Source organism: Musa acuminata, chromosome BXJ2-6 (assembly GCF_036884655.1).
Source record: "Musa acuminata AAA Group cultivar baxijiao chromosome BXJ2-6, Cavendish_Baxijiao_AAA, whole genome shotgun sequence".
In the NCBI taxonomy this organism is placed as follows: Eukaryota; Viridiplantae; Streptophyta; class Magnoliopsida; order Zingiberales; family Musaceae; genus Musa; species Musa acuminata.
The window spans coordinates 44,773,024-44,791,790 of record NC_088343.1 but is presented as its reverse complement, the minus strand read 5'-3'; the positions used below and the strand labels follow the sequence as shown (position 1 = coordinate 44,791,790).

The 18,767-nt window shown below is 37.7% G+C and overlaps 3 protein-coding genes across 3 annotated transcripts; 2 read left to right on the top strand and 1 right to left on the bottom strand.

The window, feature by feature from the left end:
• Positions 1–3,105, top strand: LOC135615928 (small RNA-binding protein 11, chloroplastic-like). The gene is made up of 4 exons (XM_065115021.1): positions 1–224; positions 2,505–2,573; positions 2,667–2,773; positions 2,836–3,105. The coding sequence occupies exons 1-4, from the start codon at positions 65–67 to the stop codon at positions 2,941–2,943; spliced, it is 444 nt and encodes a 147-aa protein (XP_064971093.1). The 5' UTR covers positions 1–64; the 3' UTR covers positions 2,944–3,105.
• Positions 3,106–4,145: 1,040 nt separating this feature from the next.
• On the top strand, positions 4,146–8,710 carry LOC103990035 (uncharacterized). Its single transcript, XM_009409056.3, has 10 exons — positions 4,146–4,313; positions 4,386–4,457; positions 4,548–4,640; positions 5,199–5,280; positions 5,389–5,445; positions 6,205–6,269; positions 6,371–6,466; positions 7,590–7,676; positions 7,770–7,850; positions 7,951–8,710. Exons 1-10 carry the CDS (start codon positions 4,221–4,223, stop codon positions 8,584–8,586), a joined length of 1,362 nt encoding a protein of 453 aa, XP_009407331.2. The 5' UTR covers positions 4,146–4,220; the 3' UTR covers positions 8,587–8,710.
• Positions 8,711–9,090: 380 nt separating this feature from the next.
• LOC135615927 (probable F-box protein At2g36090) lies at positions 9,091–10,490 on the bottom strand. Its single transcript, XM_065115020.1, has one exon. The coding sequence runs from the start codon at positions 10,395–10,397 to the stop codon at positions 9,453–9,455; it is 945 nt and encodes a 314-aa protein (XP_064971092.1). The 5' UTR covers positions 10,398–10,490; the 3' UTR covers positions 9,091–9,452.
• Between the last annotated feature and the right edge of the window lie 8,277 nt (positions 10,491–18,767).

Below are 18,767 nucleotides of genomic sequence, written 5' to 3'. Positions count from 1 at the left end.
GCGGCCCATAAACGGTCGCTCGCAAAGTATTCGAGGGCTTTCGAGGGCTTCCTCTTGCAGATCGATGGCGGCTCTCCGAAGAGGGATGATGCAATCCATCCGTAGCACTGCAAGGTTTAAGGATCATCGTATTCATGGAAACTCTAATCTTGACAACTGTGGACTTCTCCGTCCCTTCCAACTCGTTTCCGCAAGAGGGATCGTCTCCAAGCTCTTCGTCGGAGGTAAGCTCAAATCGATTATAGCTTGTCTTTTTCGTTTTGGGTGATGATGATTAATAAGTGGTACAAGTAAGGTTGAATTCGTTTTCTGTTGTCTAATTGATGCTATCCTCTGAGGAAATAAATAACTAGAAATCGTACGTCATCTCGATCAGGTATCATATTCTCTGGTAAGGTATGTCTTCTGGCCTTCGGATTGGACTAATACTTTTTGTTTGTGTGGGTGATGTGACAAAGAATTTGGCTTGAATTGTTGTATGCAACTGATTTCCTTGGATGGAGGCTATGGGAGTTTAACCAGAATAACGGGTTGCTACGCTTGTCAGACGAATAGCTTAAGCTCTATTGAGATGAGCTGTATTGGCCATATCAACATAAGCTACTCAAGGAGGCTTAGGTTATTATCATTTATTTTACATTCACCATGTCTGAATCATATTTATGGCACAAACTAGATGATTTATGTGCCTGTTGTAGTGTCATGCTCTCATCTACCAGGGTTCAACATGTTACGAGATTGGAGACTGTCTTAGTTGTGGGTTATTTCCTAATCATTCGTAGGTTGCAGCTCTTGTAACTGTTTGTATCTAAGAGGCTGGACCAATGGAAATTAAGTGGGATCAGATTATTGCATTTCACTTAATTGTACAGCAAAGCTTAAGGATTAAAAATATTAAATTGGTTGAAGCTTAATTTCATTGAAAATGTACTTCTGTGTAGAAGCTTACAAGTTTTTAGGGTCATTTTTCTTGTTAATCAACTCATATTTCAAACTCTTTTGCTTGAGATCTGGAGACTCAAGTAATAGTTGGACTGGTTTGGCTTTGTCTTTTATCTTGTGTCTTCTATCTTTGCGGAAAGAAGGGATCTTTGAAGAGCGAATGGAGAGGGGAGAAAAAGAAGGGGGTTAGAATAAGATTAGAAAGATATGGAGGCTACGTCAATTAAGAGAAAGATTCATTAAAAGACTACTATTCTAACTTACTTATTGCGGTTACATCACTGAATTTGGACGGCTTAGCTAGCAACGCTGGTTGAGTGATTTTAGCCATTTTTGATGTCGATCGAGAGATGTATGGGATAAATTTTGGTAGGATACAGCTTCTCTAATCAGAGGTGATAAGTCAGACTGCATCACTCTGAATCCTGGTTTGGATAGGAGTCTCAATTGTACACTAGTCAAATGTTGTCTAATCCTAACAAGTTATCTAATAAGATTGCTGGTTTGAGGGTTGATGTGGCAAGTGAACCCTCCCATGGTCCCCAATTCTTAGCAATCTAATTGTTGATTGCCCCCTGTTAATGGGTGGTTTGGTCCTTGAGTTGAATGGCCTCGACTCCCACTTGGCCAGCCACCCAATCCTAATTAACATTGGGTCCTTTTGCCTCCTCTTCATTGGTCTCAAGGCTAAGGATTTAGGCTCTAGGTTGCTTGGAATTTATTTCATAATAATTTGCTCTCTAGTCTCAACTTATTTCTAGGTTGAAATATCTTTGGTTTGCAAAGAAATATCTTTATATGTTGCCCTCTGAATCAATCTCCATGTTATCTGAAATATTTGAGGCTGTTGGAGAACTTTCTAGAGATCATGTTCGGATAAATTTTAATAGCTTTAAAGGTCTAGAATTGAGTTTCTGGGATAAAAATTTGCTTTGTGATACCATTTGCGGCTGAAACTGCCATGGTATGTTGTGCTATCTTTAGGTTGATGCCGAGCCTATAGGTGGCTGCTGTGGAACTTTGTACCTTTCAGCATAATTCGCCTACACGTAAAGCTGATAATCAACCTCACATGTTTCTGATTTAAGTAGGGAAGTTGTTTGACTAATCGCAACATACCGAGAAATATATAATAAATTTTAATGGCATACAGTATAATTATACCTCACATTCTTGTCCACTACAATTCTACCTCACTTTTAATGGTATACTGTATAATTCTACCTCACATACTTTTAAGATAGGGAACTTGTTTTTCCTTTTGGGGAGTCACATGCAGAACTATAGCATGTGCCTCATGTGCATAGCACCTACAAGAGCTGGTCTGCATAATGGTACATACTTCTACCTAAAGTGTATTTTACACTTTAGAAGCATGATCTTCAGCCCACTTAAACCTCAACTATGTGTTGTATAGCCTCAACTTTGTTGTCCATGACAGCCATAGTTGTGATTATGAAAAATGATTTATCCATTATAACCAGCTTTTGCATTTAGCAGAACAAGGTATTCGTTGTCTCCTTTTATGTTGGTTTGGTTTTAAGTTTTGGTATGTTTTGCAGGGCTTTCGTCCTCTACGACAGAAGACTGTTTATCTGAAGCCTTTTCACAATTTGGGCAAGTGATTGAAGGTGTTCCTATGCCTATCAAAATATAGTTGTACCATATTTTTTCTTACCGGATGAGAAATAAAATGACTCATTATAAGCATCATATACTTGCAGCTAAAATAATTATCGACAAAGTTTCCAAGAGATCAAAGGGATTTGGGTTTGTGACATTTGCCTCAGAAGAAGAAGCCCAAAAAGCTCTTGAAGAAATGGACCGCAAGGTAAGTAACGCACGATGCTCTCTGGCTGTGGATGTGGAATAATTTGTCAAATTCTTGAGCAGGTTCTGAATGGTCGAGTAGTATTTATTGAGCATGCTAAGGTCAAACGACGTTTCGATGATGCTGGCCCAATTGCAATTGGACTTTCTAAGCCACCTGGGTGCCAGTGAGATCTCCATTGCTGCTTCTTTACTGTGTATTCATCCAAAACCTAGACCCAAGAGTTTCCGATTAGGTTTATAACCTATTTTAAATCCAGAATATTCAGGATTCTTGTAAAACAAAATTTTCATTCCCTCAGCCGCAGGGTAATCTTAGGTTGTCTTCATTTATGTTAGTCTTTGTCGTGTGCTGTGTGTTTAAATTATTGAAAGCTGTGACACTCTGGAGTTCGTTGACATATTAATGATATCATTATCAGGTAGCAGTCACTGGATTTGAGTCAATTGCTTTTGCAGAAATGCTTGAAATAGATGCATGTCGCAAGCACACCGGTCACTTTTCTTCTTCACTGTTTTCTTGATGCAGCAAATGCTGATGTGTTGCGCCATCCTTGTATAACCAAACAGGATGTCTGCAATTTCTTCTTCACTTTTTAGTTTAATTCACACATTGTTCTTATATCTTATTGATAAGTAGTATGTTTATTGCCATATCTTGAGGAGTAAGTGTTAGTCATCTCCATTCATCAACATACCCAGTCATCTTGATTGGAACTCTGTCCCATCTAATCTTTATTTATTTAATAACCTTGATTTGAGTGCATAATTCACCAAATTAGGGCAAGAAAAGGTTTCACAACAATATCTTGTTTCGACTATAACTAAACCAAATAATGATATGAAACTATCATACAGTTAAAATATATTAACTAGATGCCAATACCCATTAATGGGTTCATATGATGTATATTATTTTAATCCACAAACAGTAATGGTAGGTTCTGATGTTAGGATTAGAGATGCTGGAAACATTTCTTAACCATGTTTAATTAATCCTCTGGTTAATTTGACTCAGCTATAACAATGTTTAATTTGATAACTATGATTGTCGTGAAGAGAATATTTCAAAGCATTTATTTCATTAATTCTTATAATAACTATCAAATACGTAATTTATTGTGATAAATACTTTTGATAAATAAAAGGTTTATCTTTATCTTAAAAAAAAGTTATTTTTAAAAATATAAAAAAAATCCCTAATGTAACATTTACTTTCTTTACAGTAACAAATATCTTACAACAAAAAAATTACAATTTTCACAATAGATTTATGACGAGTAATTCCAGGTTGGCTACGGACGTATACTTAAATAGGACATCGCCGAGGGGTGTATTTATAAAAACATTGATCGAATCCCAGCTCTTAGGGTTTTCCGCGTCCTACTCGGCTCGCTCTCTGCGTCCCTAGTGCTACCTATTGTAGGATTCTCTCTTCTCCGGAGGCCATGGCGCGCCTCACCCTGGAGCAAATCTCCCACGAGAGCAAGGATGGCACCGCGACCACCTCCCTTAGTCTCTCCCATCGAGCACTTTCCGATGTGAGCTGACAAATCCCCTTCGCCGCTCATTTAAGAAGATAATCGGCATTCATGTTGGCCTCTGTCTTGCAGGTATCGTGTTTGAGCAATTTCCGGAACTTGGAGCGACTCGATCTCAATTGCAACTGCCTCTCATCTCTCGAGGTTGTTCTCTGCCATGGTTTACTCCACTAGAACTTGGTCCACGTCCAGACTACGAAATCAGCTATTCTCTTTTCTTGGTGGTGATTGCAGGATCTGTCGTCATGCGTCAATTTAAAATGGTTGTCCGTGGTGGAAAACAAGCTTGAAACGTTGAAAGGCGTCGTAGGCCTTTCCAAGCTGATGGTGAGTCCAATGTGCATTCTTTTATGGAGTGTGCTAACATATACATCAACGATCAAGTGCGAGATTTTTGGTTTTTGTGCAACAATTCAGACCAATGTGGGAAGTAGCACTTTTAGCTAGTACATGGTTTGCGTTGGTTGAAATTAAACCATTTACATATCCAGTGCTGTGCTGGAGTAAATGGGTTTTAATGTATTTTCTCTTTTGAAGTGTTGCATCCAAATGGATCAGTAGTACTTTTAAAATTTGGGCCTTGGGATAATCGATTTGTTGATTCAAAACTATTTTTTCTTGGAATGGACATGGAGCGTTTGCTAGTTTGAATCAACAATATAGCAAAGTTTTAGAAGAGATTGCCAGCATAATAAACCAATCGACTGATTTTTCTTAGCAAATTTATTGAAGTTTGGCGTGAGTATCCAGTCACTTTCTTAGGAAATATTGATGCTCATTTTTGTTGAGCAATCACAATTGCATTAATAGCCATTTCTCAATACTATGTATTCCCAGGACGTTTCGTTATTATTATTGTTTATTGATATTCTCCTTATGAAGCAGGTGTTGAATGCTGGTAAGAATAGACTTCGGGCAATGAGTGAGATTGAATCTATAATTAGTCTACGAGCTCTAATCTTGAATGGTATTATTTCTTATTAGGACACTAAATAGCTTTTCAGCACGTCACAGCTGAACTGAATTTCCTTTTTTGTATCTATTTAATTCCTTGATCATATTATATTCTTTTCAGATAACAAGATATCCCACATTTGCAAGCTTGATCAGCTGGGATTTTTGAATACGCTTGGTATGTATGTAAAATAATCTTCATCCTTGGTATAGTGCTAATGGTAACTAAGTCATTTATGACAAGAATTGCGTGTTTGGATTAATTAAGTTCTTCAACGTGACCCTCTCGTAAGTATAGGTATTATCAGATTATGTTAAAAAATTTAGACTTTTCCTAAGAATTGACCTATTGCAAAAAAGTTATATTAGAGATTTATTAACAGTGCTGATAGTTGTTGTTCCTAATACTCATGGGCAACAAGAATACAAAAATGCCTAAATCATTTCTTCCATATGTGTTGAAAACTCTCTTTGCTTAGAATTCCATGCTTTTTTTTTGTGTGTTCATCTCTTCTTTTCTTAAATGTTTCTGTACAGAGTATTTTATTTATTGCATTAGTACAAGAATTGCTTGTCTTATTCACGTACCTCTAGTACAGAAACTAAACAGCTGGTTGGTTGGTTTTAATGAAATTGTTGTCTTACAACATAGCACATTAAATTTAATATTAAACTTAAATAATATAAAAATATTAGAAAAAGGAAAATATATCTTGAAAATGATTCAGTAATGTATTTTGTGACATTTTTGTTTTCATTGACTATAGTGCAATGTTAAACATGATTTTATCAATATATAGAATAATTTTTTTGAATTCACATTGTATATAATTCACCTTTCTGTGTGATTTTAACCAATTTGTATCTTATTTCAGAATTTATACACAATATTTTGGAGATTGTGGAAATTTATGCATTTCTTGTTTCTTATTTGCAGTTCTTTCTCGGAACCCAATTTATGATATTGGTGACTCCTTGATGAAGGCAAAATCTATCACAAAAGTGCGATAATATATGAACTTGTTCAATTGTTCATTTTAACTTACACAGTTATATAATTGAATGGTTTACATTTAACTTTTTTGTCTTGTAACCTATTTCAGCTATCTCTTTCTCACTGCCAAATTCAAGAGATTGGATCTTCCCTCATTTCATGTGTAGACTTAAAGGAAGCTAAATTTGCTCACAACCAGATCGGAGTATGTTCTTTTCTAAAGTGTCATTGCCCTATGCTTTTGTTTGATTATATTTACAGTTTCTTAACAATTTGTAAATATGTTCCTGATGCTTTTCCAAACTACATACTTGGTTCGTGCTTTGTCAAAGCAAATAATGTTTCACAATGATTTTGAATTAGGGGAAATTTTGTGATTTAGAGAAAAACTACTGGATTATGTTCTACACATGTGGTATAACAATCCTAATTCTAGTTTAGCTTCATTTAGTAACCATGTTTGGTTAAAATCTTGTTATACTATAGAAAAACCTGATTGAGCCTTTGACTCAGTTATGAGCAAGGCTTGCAATGTCACTTGGTCTGGTTCAATGTGTGCAGTGTTTACCAGTCTGATAGCATACTGGTACCTGATATGCTTGCACAGGTCAGTACACGGACTAGGGTAAAGTGGACGATATGCCTGGTACAAGGCCCTATACTAGACTATTTTATTTCTAATTTTTCAGCTTCTTTTAGGTTTTTTTTTTTTTTTTGAAACAGAGTCTGTAAAGGCGTGCTGACACTTAGTAGCTTATTGAACATGTAGCTCGTTGAAAAAGAATCAACAAGTCATTCATAAAAAGGGGCCTCTTTTGCATCTCAGGTGCTGTAGATGCTTATTTGTGCACGGTTAATCTCATGCAGTATCCTGTTCTTTTGATGTTATCTGACTAGGGCTCATCATCTTTGCTTTTGCTTGCTTATATTTGTGGTGATCAGTATTTGATCTCCATCAAATTAACTCTGCATTTTAATGAAGTCTTCTTCCAATCACCTAAAGTGGTCAAATTTGATTATTGAAAAAAGGAATTGGCCAAATATGATGTCAGTGAAACAATCACACCAACTTATGGGATGTAGTTTCATATTATATAAAAGGACTCTGCTTTTAGCAGAATTGCAACCATCCTGCAGTTGTTTGGCAGTGCAGTCCACCTATCTATGAAGTATCTGATGCTCTTAAGCAAAAATTGCAAGGTGCTGCTTATAGTTTAATGATCACATTATATTTGTGCCATCTCAATATTTATTACAGCAGCCGTATCCCATCAATTATTTGTTCATCCGCTACAATTTACATCCTAAATATGTCTTACTAATTTCAGACTCTCCCAGCTGACTTGGCTCAAAACACCAAACTTCAAAGTTTGGATGTGGGGAGTAATTTAATTGAGAACTGGTCAGACATAAAGGTTAGGAAGAAGAAATCAAAATTCATTTGTCTTGAAATGTTACTGTCTTGGTTCATTCAAGTTGAAAAGCTTGGCTAACTGTTTTGTTGACAGGTCCTTTCTGCGTTACACAATTTAAAAAACCTCAATTTGCAGGGAAATCCTATTGCCGAGAAAGATAAACTAGCCAAGAAGGTGAATTTTTCTCCAACCTTGCATTTCTGTTTCATACTTCTGTGGATTAATTTGTCGATAAAATAGGCCTGTGTCTTATGTGTCTTTAACCTTATATCAGGTCAAAAAAATGGTACCACGCTTGCGGATATTTAATACTAGGCCAATTGAAACTACAGCAGGAGCAGAAAGATTAAGTCACAGCAAGGATGATAATTTTCTTCCCTATTCCAGCGAAAATGAAGCAGCAACTAGACTGAACAAGAATAGACTGAAATCAGACGTTAATGTCTCTAAGAATGTTCTGCACAAGTCCGGCAATGGTGATGATAATCGACCAGCTTCCACTAATGTAGTTGAAAAGGAAATGGAAAAGAAAAAATCGAAATCGAGAACCAAGAAAGCAGTTGCAATGGATGACAATCCCCCCAGGGATTCTACGGACTCACGAGTAGATAAAAAGGCAAAAGGGAAGCAGCATACGGATAAAGATGAAATCAAGTTTGAAGGGATTGATGATGTAGAAACACCATTTGTGGACCTTATTTTCTCAAAAAATACCACCACTCAACAGGTTGAAGGGTATAGGAAAGGCCATGAAATGGTTGCTGATGGGAAACTTGTTGGAGCATTGGTTCTGAATAATGCTAAAAAGAGGAAATGGTCCAAAAGCACATCAACAGATGCATTAGCACTACAGCTCCAGCCCCCTGCCTCAGATGTTGGAATGGGTGGGCCATCAACATGGGGAGATTAGTTCATAAGCGAACTCCTGCAATTTGTGATCTTGTAACAGGCAATTTGCGTGGAAGGTTTGAGCTTTATGTGCAATCCTCCTGTCTTGACATAAATTTTCAATTCAATCATTTTGGTTTTTCTTATTGTTCAGTGTCACTCTTGCTAATGATCCATGTTTTATTTAAGAGGTTATTTAGTAGTGTGTTGGCTCATTTATGCATGTATATGGAAAGAATAAATCATGTATATGTGGATTCGAACTTTAGACTTATTACTTAATACAATAATAAATCAATCAATTTCAATCTTGTCGGTTAAAAACGAAAACATTATTTCTCAAGCACAGAAACATATACTTTTATTGCACTCCATTTTTATTAAATTATATTGTCGTCGTATAAGAGTAAATATTGTTTATTCAACTATGCTAGAGAATTATTGCTTGGCTCTTCAACAGGGTGTCATATCAATAGATGGAATCAGTGGCAATCAGAATCATTTATGTGATGTCAACGTACTACCGTGCTAGAAAATGATGCTTTTATTATAAATGAATTGCATCTTCCAATTAGGTGGCACTGTATTAGGTACATAACCACCCAAAAGGAATCTTTCGGTACCTCTTTATCTCCCTGTCGTGACATATATTTCCCCATCGCTTGTCTAAATTATTAGTGTTGACTTGACCACTAACGATCCCAAGTATCCAATTGGATCCTATCCGATGCGACACTTACATCGACCATCTAATGATCACATATGCTCACGTGCCCAGTGGACGGCTGCGATACGAGAAGAGGTCCACCAATTCACGGTCCAGATGTGAAAGAGAGGTGGGAAGCGACCCACCACTTCTCGGTTTCCGCCAGACCGGGCGATCGGGGACTACCTAAAAACCGTAACCGCGAAGAGCGCCAGCAACCCCGCCGCGGCCACGGCAGCGCAGGCCAAGTCCACCATCTGCTCCCGCCGCGAAACCGCCTCTTTCCGCCTCATCCGGAGCCCGGAAAACTCCTCCCAGCGCCTCCTCTCCGCCACCGCCGCCTCTTCTCTCCTCCTGCTGCCCTCCATCGCAGCCCGCAGTACCGCCAAGCCGTCTCTCCCGCTCAAGCAGACCCCATCGACGCACTCCGCCGTCAGGCTTACCTCGCGCACCTGCCCAGTCTCCTCCACGCACGTGGCCACCACCCCGATGGCGCACCCATCGCCCAGGACCGTCGCAAACCGGACCACCGTCTCGCCGGTGATCCAGTGCTTATCGATGGCCACCGGCCGCCGGCTCGTCGCTCTCACGGCCCGCCGCCGGTGGGGGTCGATGAAGATCCAATTCAGCGTTAGGTCTTCGGGTGTCGCGGCGGCGAGCAGCGTCGGCAGAGATGAGTCCTTCGGGTCGAGGGCGTCGAGGCGGAAATGGGCGCCCCTGAACCAGGCGGTGGAGGTGTCGGTCTCGAGGACGCGAGATAAGATGGGGGAGCCCCGGTGTTGGAGGTCGACGGCGGAGATAAGTTCGGATGGGAGACTGGCCTCGTCGTCGCCGGCGGCGGGGGGGATTACGGTAAGCGGGGAGGGGGAAGGAAAGGCGTCGGAGAAGAAGGAGCGGTAAGAATTGGGGAAGAAGGACAGGAGGCGAAGGAGCCGGGGGTGGTGGAGGGCGGGCCAGGTAGCGAGGCAGAGGTCGCACCAGAGGTCGGGCTGGGAGGCGAGGGAGCGAAGGTGGACGTTGGCGCAGCTGGCAGCGGCGAGAGCTGGTCCGTCGAGGTGGCGGAGGGCGCGGGTTAGCATGTCCGCGTGGAGGTCCTCTATGGTGGTCGCCGGCGACGCGGTGGCCATATGTAAGTACGGGCGTTGTTCCGAGTGGTCCAGAAGGCATAGAGGGAGTGGGTTTTAATAGGACGTCGATTGGTTGGTAATAATAGGAATGGGAGTTGTGTGTATATAATGTTTGTGTGAAGTTTATGGCAAGAAGGATAGATCAGACCTTCTATTTATTTATGTCTTATCATTGATTAGAAAGGATGACATGAAAAGATACAGCACATCTGAGTGGTTAGTAAGAAGATTCACACTTGGTTATCCCGATGTGGTTGGCGCCATATATATATACTCCACTCCGCCTTTGGTATCTATCGAGTGGTCCTCACTGCTATAGAGATTAAATATCTTAGAATTTTTTAGAGAATTTGGATCACATCTTTTACCCGAAAATTCTGCTTCTGTGTTTGGTTATTTATATCTTCTACTTTATTTTTTGTTATTTTAATATTTTATTCATGTTCTCTATTAAAAAAAATATCTTTTGATCTGAGATTTTTCATGAATATAAATTCTCACATATTTGGAGTGATGGATTAGACGAAGAAAATCCGAGTGAAATTTTTTACACTAAAACATAAATTATGCATCTAATGTTTGGGATCAATTAAAATTTTATTTGTAGAGCCTAATTAATCACAATTATCATGAACTAACGAAGGATATTCTTCAAAATATTATTTTTTTATTTTGATTTTATAAATATTTACTTTGATAACTTATAATGGATATGAATTCTTTCTTTAATTAATTTTTAATTTATACTTGTTGATTTGAATATTTAGTTTTCAGGGCATACATGTTCTAGACATTAATTCAGGAAACATTTAGAAGAAGAATTCACAAGGACTAGTCAATCCATTTCAGATTTATTTAAAATCCTTGATTTATTTTTATTAATATTAACATGGTTTATGAGTCTAATACGATCTTTGAATTGCTTTCTCATGGAGGCTGAAATTTGAAGACTTGTATGACCCCTCCCTCCTTAGCATAATTGTAAGTCTACTATAAAATTTAGAGATATAAATTTTATGACATTGCTACTATAAAAGTCTACTTTTTTTAATATTTATAATCTCATTATGAAGTCTACTATAAAGGCTATTATAGTTTTATGGGTCTTATGAACATGTATTTTGGTTTATTTTTCTAAATTATCTCAGATGAAGGAAATTAAATATGGTGGGTTTAGGTGTAAAGAATCACGACCTTCGAAATTGTCTTTCTAGCACAGTGAATGCGGATGTAAGTTGACAATGTGTTTAAGATACCAAATGAACATATCGCATCTCATTTATTTGCTTGAGAGCGATCAAAGTTTAAACATGATATTGCGGACAAATATATGTATTCAATCCACCACACAACTCGCAAAAGTAAAAAAAAATTGAACTTTGTTCTCATGTTGGGAATGTAACAACAATGCGTAGATATATTCGTAGAGATAAAAAGAGAGGAATTGAAGTCGATCATCATGCTTTCTTGGATCACAACCCAATGAAAATTGTAAATTAGATTTTGTTTAGAATAATAGACTTTCATCAGCATTATAAGTTTTTAGATTCATCGTAATTAATTTTTTTATTTATTTTCTAATAGGAAATACATTGTCGTTCGATCATCATCATATACGTAACTATCACATGGTGTCCAGAGAAAGAGGAGAAGACGAAGGTCGCCCCTCCACCCATCCATTAATAGAGACAAAAATCTAAAATGGATAATCATAAGCTTGCTCCTTATTCTTTATGACCAGAAAGAATCATTAGTTTCTTTCTTAGCCTTTATGACCAAGTATGAATATTCATCTTGAACATTATAAAAAGAAAAAAAAAACTTATCATTCTAAGGGACTGACCACTCGTGTTTGCACTCATACAAAAAAAAAATTGCTATAGTAGATGCATAATGCTAAATGTGCCTAAGATGCAAAAATCGAAAAAACTTGATCCATATGAAGAGAAATATGTTAAGATGGAGATATAAAGTCGAATATGCCTAAGACGTATAAGTTAGAAAAACCCAACCCACGTGAAAAAAATCCGTCATGGTAGAGGTATAAGGCCAAAAGTGCTTCAAGCATATAAGTTAAGAAAATCCAACCCACGTGAAAAGAAATTCGTCACAATAGAGGCACGAGGCAAAATATATCTGAGGCACGTAAGTCAAGAAAACCTAATATGTGTGAAGAGAAATCTATCATAGTGGAGGCACAAGGTAAAATGTGCTCAAGACGCATTAGTCAAGAAAACCTAAACCGCATAAAAAGAAATCTACTATGATGAAGACATAAGGCCGAATATGCTCGAGGTGCATAATCTTGGGAAAACTCGACCCATATGAAAAGAAATTCGTCACGATAGAGGCACAAAATCAAATGTGCCTGAGACATGTAAATCAGAAAAACTCGACCTATGTGAAGAGAAATCCGCTACGATATAGACGTAATGCAAAATATATTCGAGACATGTAAATAAAAAAAAACTCAACTCCGAAGAGAAATTCATGACGATAAGGGCATAAGATCAAATGTGTCCGAAACATGTAAGTCAAAAAATCTAATTTATGTGAAGAAAAGTTGGTGAAGATGCAAGGTCAGATGTTCTAGAAAAATTTTAATATGCATGAATAAAAATCATCGCATTAGATACACAAGGCAGAACGGATGTTTCACGCGGATGACACCATGGTGATAGTGGAGAAGCAGAATACACATTGGGTGTGGCTGTCATCGTCTCCAACACGCTAAAGCACGAAAAAAAAATAGGACAAGCAAAGCACAGCAGATTCCCAATCGATTATGGAGAGCAGTTGACGTCCGATTGTTGGTTTATGCACCGTTGACTTGTGCTTATTGTCATCCATTCTTCTCGTTCACCGAACGTGCATCATAATTCGAGGAGTATCCAAAGCTTCTTCAGATTGCATCTTTGTAGTGAGATACACAAGGGTTGTTCGTAGGTCTCTTTCACTAGGTTGATAGACAGATGTCACCAAGTTTCTTGGTGATCGCTAAGTTGTCTACAACATTAATTGATAGAGTCTTATGTAAGTATAGTCATGGATTCGAACATGAGACTTGTCAAGCATGTAAATAACATATTAACGTAAAATCTATTTTTTTTTTATATATTATATTAAATGAGGTATATGATACTCACATATAGATTGAAGCCTAAGATCAATAATTCACTAGTTAATTCGAATGTCTCAACTTTCATCAGTTGTGTATAAAGACGAAACATTAAATTGACATGACTCCACGAGAACGTGTCTTTGGTCACAAGGAAAGGTATGGGTTTAGCATCACAGGATAATTAATAAGATGAAGCATGGTGGTGAGTCCATTAATCTACAACTAGGGTTCAAGTTTACTGCCGTGTGATGGCGAGTTGGGCCAACCTACCATGTCATTGAGGTGCACAGGCTGGTGTTCGCGTCATGGACCGCATCATGCATGGGGTTAGCGGATGCAGGTCTCTCCCTCATCATTCATTCAGATGTAGGTGTGGGAATCTTCTTGACCACCACCCATTGGATCGATTTGAGATCTGTTGGAATCGAGGTCAGATCTGGCTCGAGATGGGGGCTCGCTGGTTGGGTCACATGTTTAAAGCATGGAGGTGGCCGCGACTAGTTCGAACCACACTCCGATCGGGTCAACGGTTCAACGGTTTTAAAGCAAACTATAATTAGATTCTGATAGTTTTATTATTTTTTTATATATATAAAAAACCTAAACAATCAGACGATGAATTAATCTTTTTTAATAACTTAATAATAATAATAATAATTTGAGTGATATTTTTAAAAATTAAAAATTAAAGTTTGAAACCAAAACTTTTAATTCGAGAATCGGATTATAGCTAAAGACCGATATAACTTTGTGTTGTTACGTTAAAAGTCAAAAACCATGATCCAAACTAAAAGAGTCACAGCTACCCACCCGTTTAAGATGGTTCTTTAAAATTATTTAAAGAACTTAATCTAAACTTTGAGGTTGTGAAGTCATACTCCATCAAAGACGAAACCAAATTAGACAAGCTTAGTTAAACGGAGGGTAGAAGACAATGTTATAATACAAAATCCATGAAGCCTTTGGATTCAAGCCAACAGGGCCTAACATTTCGGCCTTTGTTCTTTTAGATGCATTTATATCTCCCTCACTCACTCATCTCTTTTCTCCACCATCTTTTTACGTCTCAGCCATCCATTTCTCGTTCACTCGCATAAGTAAGTGGATAATTACGATCTTAGATTGGAGAGGGAATTATTACCCTTTGCTACTTACCCTCTTCCCAAAGCAAATCAACTAGTCCAAACATCGACACGTGAAGTTTATGAAGCATCACGGCAACAAGGTAAGATAATTACAGAAAATTAAGAGTCAAACCACGCACGTCAACTAAACATCGAGCAAGCGTATACGAAACGAAGCAAACCATTGAGCCTTTCCCGAAAAGCTGAGATCGACGTCTGAACACGTCGTGACGATACACCTCACTCATCTTAACTTCACAACTTTATTTCATAATTTTTTAATAAGTAAAATATTAGTTTAATGATGATCCATCGAATACTTATCTTAGATAAAAAAATTTAAAATCTTATTTTACACATAAAATATTAATCGAATGAAATGCATGGCTCTGTTTAAGGCTTCAAGTCTCATCCTAGTATATATATCTCGCTAGATGGAGGTTTAAGATTTTATTCTATAATTTTATATCTAATATATATATATATATATATATATATATATATATATATATATTATTCCACAAACTAAAACAAGAAAGAACTCGAATGCGATTAAAGAGCTACAAAGTGTCGGAGCAAACCAAAATTTTCAACCCCTTTGATAGGTTCTGCTGCTCGCATGCATATACAATAATAGTGTTTATCCAATTCAGCAAAAAGTGTCAACCGAAGTGTAGATCGATTGTTCTCCCTTAAACAAACCCTCACAAAATTGTTTGAGAAAAGCTTATGCCAATATTCAAAATGGATGATGAAAATGAATTGTCATTAACAAAAAAAACAGTAATGTCACATCTCGAAATTAGCATAGATAATGGGTTTGAAATCTTATTATATAAGCTTAAAAAATGAATCAATTTAGATATTAAAAATTGCTATTATAGATGATAAAATGTTGAGGCCGCAAGGAAAGTTCCAACAGAGGCAATCGTAGTCAGAGAGGCCGTCTAACAAACGCTTTGTCCTCTTTCTTTTAATGTCGGGGAAGCTTCCACGGCGGCGTGTGGCGCCCATTCTCCACGCCCTCTCTCTCCCCAGTCTCTTCTCATACTTATCTACGGTGAGTGGAGTATGCTTACTAAATGTCTGATTCATATGCTTCTTCGCCATCGCATCAATAGTGAGTGGAGTACGGCAAGGATTTTGGATGAAAATAACAGTGGAATCGGCATTTAGAATGAATCAACAGTAACAACGGCGACGGACATGACAGCGAGTGGTGTCGAAAACAATTGGAGGAGTAGATATTATAATCGAAATTAAGAGGATTATCCATGTAAATATAGTGTATATATATAAGGTTAAATTAGGATAAAAATAAATATTATATATATATATATATTAAATAGCTTAATAAATAATTAATTAAAAAAATTTAGAAAAATAAAAGAAAACATTGATGAAGTTTCTATTCTAAATTCGATAGAATAAAAAATCGTTTATTTCGAAACCGAATTAGAGAACGTCTTATGTATAATTACATTACGATGAGTGAGCCAAAGAAAGTAAAGGCGTCGGGTCACGTGTGAAGTCGGCGCACTGTGGTTGCGTCGTCGAAAACGCTTCGTGACACGTCCCAAGTCACGATAATAAATGCGACGCATGTCACAAGGCACTTGCGCGTCCCGCATCAAGACACATGTCGTGTCATGGAAAATCGGCCGAGGGTAAATCGTGACTTAAGTCAGGAAGTGATACGCAGGAAATGCTTGGGGATTTCGCGAAAAAGATAGGCTAACACATGGCACACGACAAGATCCACTACCCATAGCATAGCATCCATCCCCCCACATATAGTTGCTGGTGTCTGTATCGAAATGGATGGGACTATGGGGATGGAGTCAACAAATTGTGCACAAGGAATCGCACGCCTTCGCATGCCGAATCACATATAACATCTACCTGTCCTCCTCATTGGATTGTGGTTTGGTGGATATTGTGATTTCTCCTCGCGTGATTGATTTGGGATGTAATTGGTTGACTTATCATGATGATGCGATGCGATGCGATGCGATGAGAGCTTTCCCAGGTTTGCATGAATGCTCACTCGATCGGCATCTATCTATGTATACACGGATGTAGAGGTTTTGGGATTAGCCACTGAGATGAGATATCTCAAGTTGCAGCAATGAAATATAGAAATTTATGGTATGTTCTTAGAGTATTGTCCTTTGTGCTAAGCAAAATAAATACGTAAGTAGTTGGTTGGGTTTTGGTTTAGGTAGCGGGTGGGTGGGTGGGTTCCGATTTATTGTGATTACTCTTAAATGATGTGGTGACTGTCTATCCACGTCATATGTTTGGTTTTGGGTTTGGATAGTTGAATTGGGATTTTAATTCGGATAAAATTTTGTCATAACATGTCCCATAAAAAATATATTCATGAAATCTTAAAAACAACATATAAATTCGAAACCTTCTGTGCTTATATTTATTTATATAAAGATGTTAAATTATATTTTTAATTAAAGTAAATAAATAAATACTGCCAATTAGTCAAATTGATAAGTAATGTTTACAAAAAATATTAGAATGGATAGGAGATGATGGACATAACCGTTATCTGTTCTAGAAGGTTCTAAGATCGAATCTCGTTCCAAAAATTATTTTTTCATTAAAATAATAAATTAATTATATAAAATAATTTGTTATATAAGAAGAAGAAGAAGAAGAAGAAGAAGAAGAAGAAGAAGAAGAATAAAAAAAAGAATAGCAGCAGGGTTTGACCCATCGGCTTCCGAAGAGCCCCCTATCCAACCCACACTCATTAATTTGGATCACGCGGATGCGGTGGTCCCGATCAAGAAAATAACCCTCGATTTGGACCACCCATCGATCAGTTGATGATTGGGCAAGAGATGTAGCTGCACTGCACCAATCACCAGCGGGGGGATGAGCCCTCCTCCTCCGTAATCACCGAGCTTTGGGCCTCTCGTTTCCTGAGGTGCTCTCATACATGTAACCCAATTTGACTTCGAGTCTCTCTCTCTCTCTCTCTCTCTCTCTCTCTCTGCGTATGCTACGCTTTAGTTTTCCCTTTACTCGGTGCATTCTTTCCGCCAAATGATCAAGCGTTGCTTTGCTTTGCGTTGTTTTGTTTCGCTTTTCCTTTTTTCCCTTTCCCTCTTTGCCAAAGAGGCCCGTCGCTCGTGCACTAATAGGGCGCAAGTTGGATGACGGAGAGGCTGCTGCTGCTGCTGCCTGCGCATGAATGTATGTATTCATTCATCCCCCATTGCGCTTTTTGGATCAAAACCACGTCCGTTCAAATATTCAATTATGGGAATGTGCAGTACTTGCGCGAATCGCTTACCTCATCGCTCTCATAAAAAACAGTCATGTTCTCCACCACACAAAGTAGGCTTTGTGGTGGCAAAAGGGATCGATGGGTGTCTGTGGGCAGTGCCTGTTTCCGCAAGGATCACCTCATCGGCTTTTTGAACATACGCCAAAGTAAGTACAGCAGAGTACACACTGTGACAAATATTATGGAATTAAATACATCTATGCTTTTTTTTTTGTTTGGTCACTCGATCTACAATCGAACGCTTCCAGTTTTTCTCTCAGCCATCTTTAATCTCTTTTCAGAGTAAAGAAAAGAAAGATCATCTATTGGTCGTTAGACAAGTCTGATCTATTACAATATTAAAATCAGTTCCTCGAATAATTGGAGCATGGATCCTAAGAATATAAATAAATCTAAATACATTGAGCTCAATAACTGATGACAAAAATATCAACCTCTCGAAAACCAAGGAATGGTGTTAGGATTATTCATGTATCCTATGCAAATACAAACAAGCTATTTTATGACTCAATTATCCTCTATTTTAATACATATAAATTATGCAAATATGAGTGGGACCTTCCTTTACAACTTCTCCACACACACAATAATAATACTCTGCCTAGAAGTTGCATTCAGTCGTTTTACGCATATTACCTAATTATTAAATAATAATAATAATAATAATAATAATAATAATAATAATAATAATAAAGAAATGGCTAATTTGTTTTGTATATAAATAAATATAAAATATAAAATATGATAGACATACTATCATATTTGAGTTTAGCTAAAATTTGAGTGAAAGCCATCCTCCACACGCACACTGCATCCAT

Coding starts and splice junctions, on each gene's coding strand:
- LOC135615928 (XM_065115021.1), top strand. CDS start 65: ATGGCGGCTCTCCGAAGAGGGATGATGCAATCCATCCGTAGCACTGCA. Junction 2,574..2,666: donor ATTTGGGCAAGTGATTGAAG/GTGTTCCTATGC, acceptor ATATACTTGCAG/CTAAAATAATTATCGACAAA. Junction 2,774..2,835: donor TTGAAGAAATGGACCGCAAG/GTAAGTAACGCA, acceptor ATTCTTGAGCAG/GTTCTGAATGGTCGAGTAGT.
- LOC103990035 (XM_009409056.3), top strand. CDS start 4,221: ATGGCGCGCCTCACCCTGGAGCAAATCTCCCACGAGAGCAAGGATGGC. Junction 4,641..5,198: donor TAGGCCTTTCCAAGCTGATG/GTGAGTCCAATG, acceptor CTTATGAAGCAG/GTGTTGAATGCTGGTAAGAA. Junction 6,467..7,589: donor TTGCTCACAACCAGATCGGA/GTATGTTCTTTT, acceptor TACTAATTTCAG/ACTCTCCCAGCTGACTTGGC.
- LOC135615927 (XM_065115020.1), bottom strand. CDS start 10,397: ATGGCCACCGCGTCGCCGGCGACCACCATAGAGGACCTCCACGCGGAC.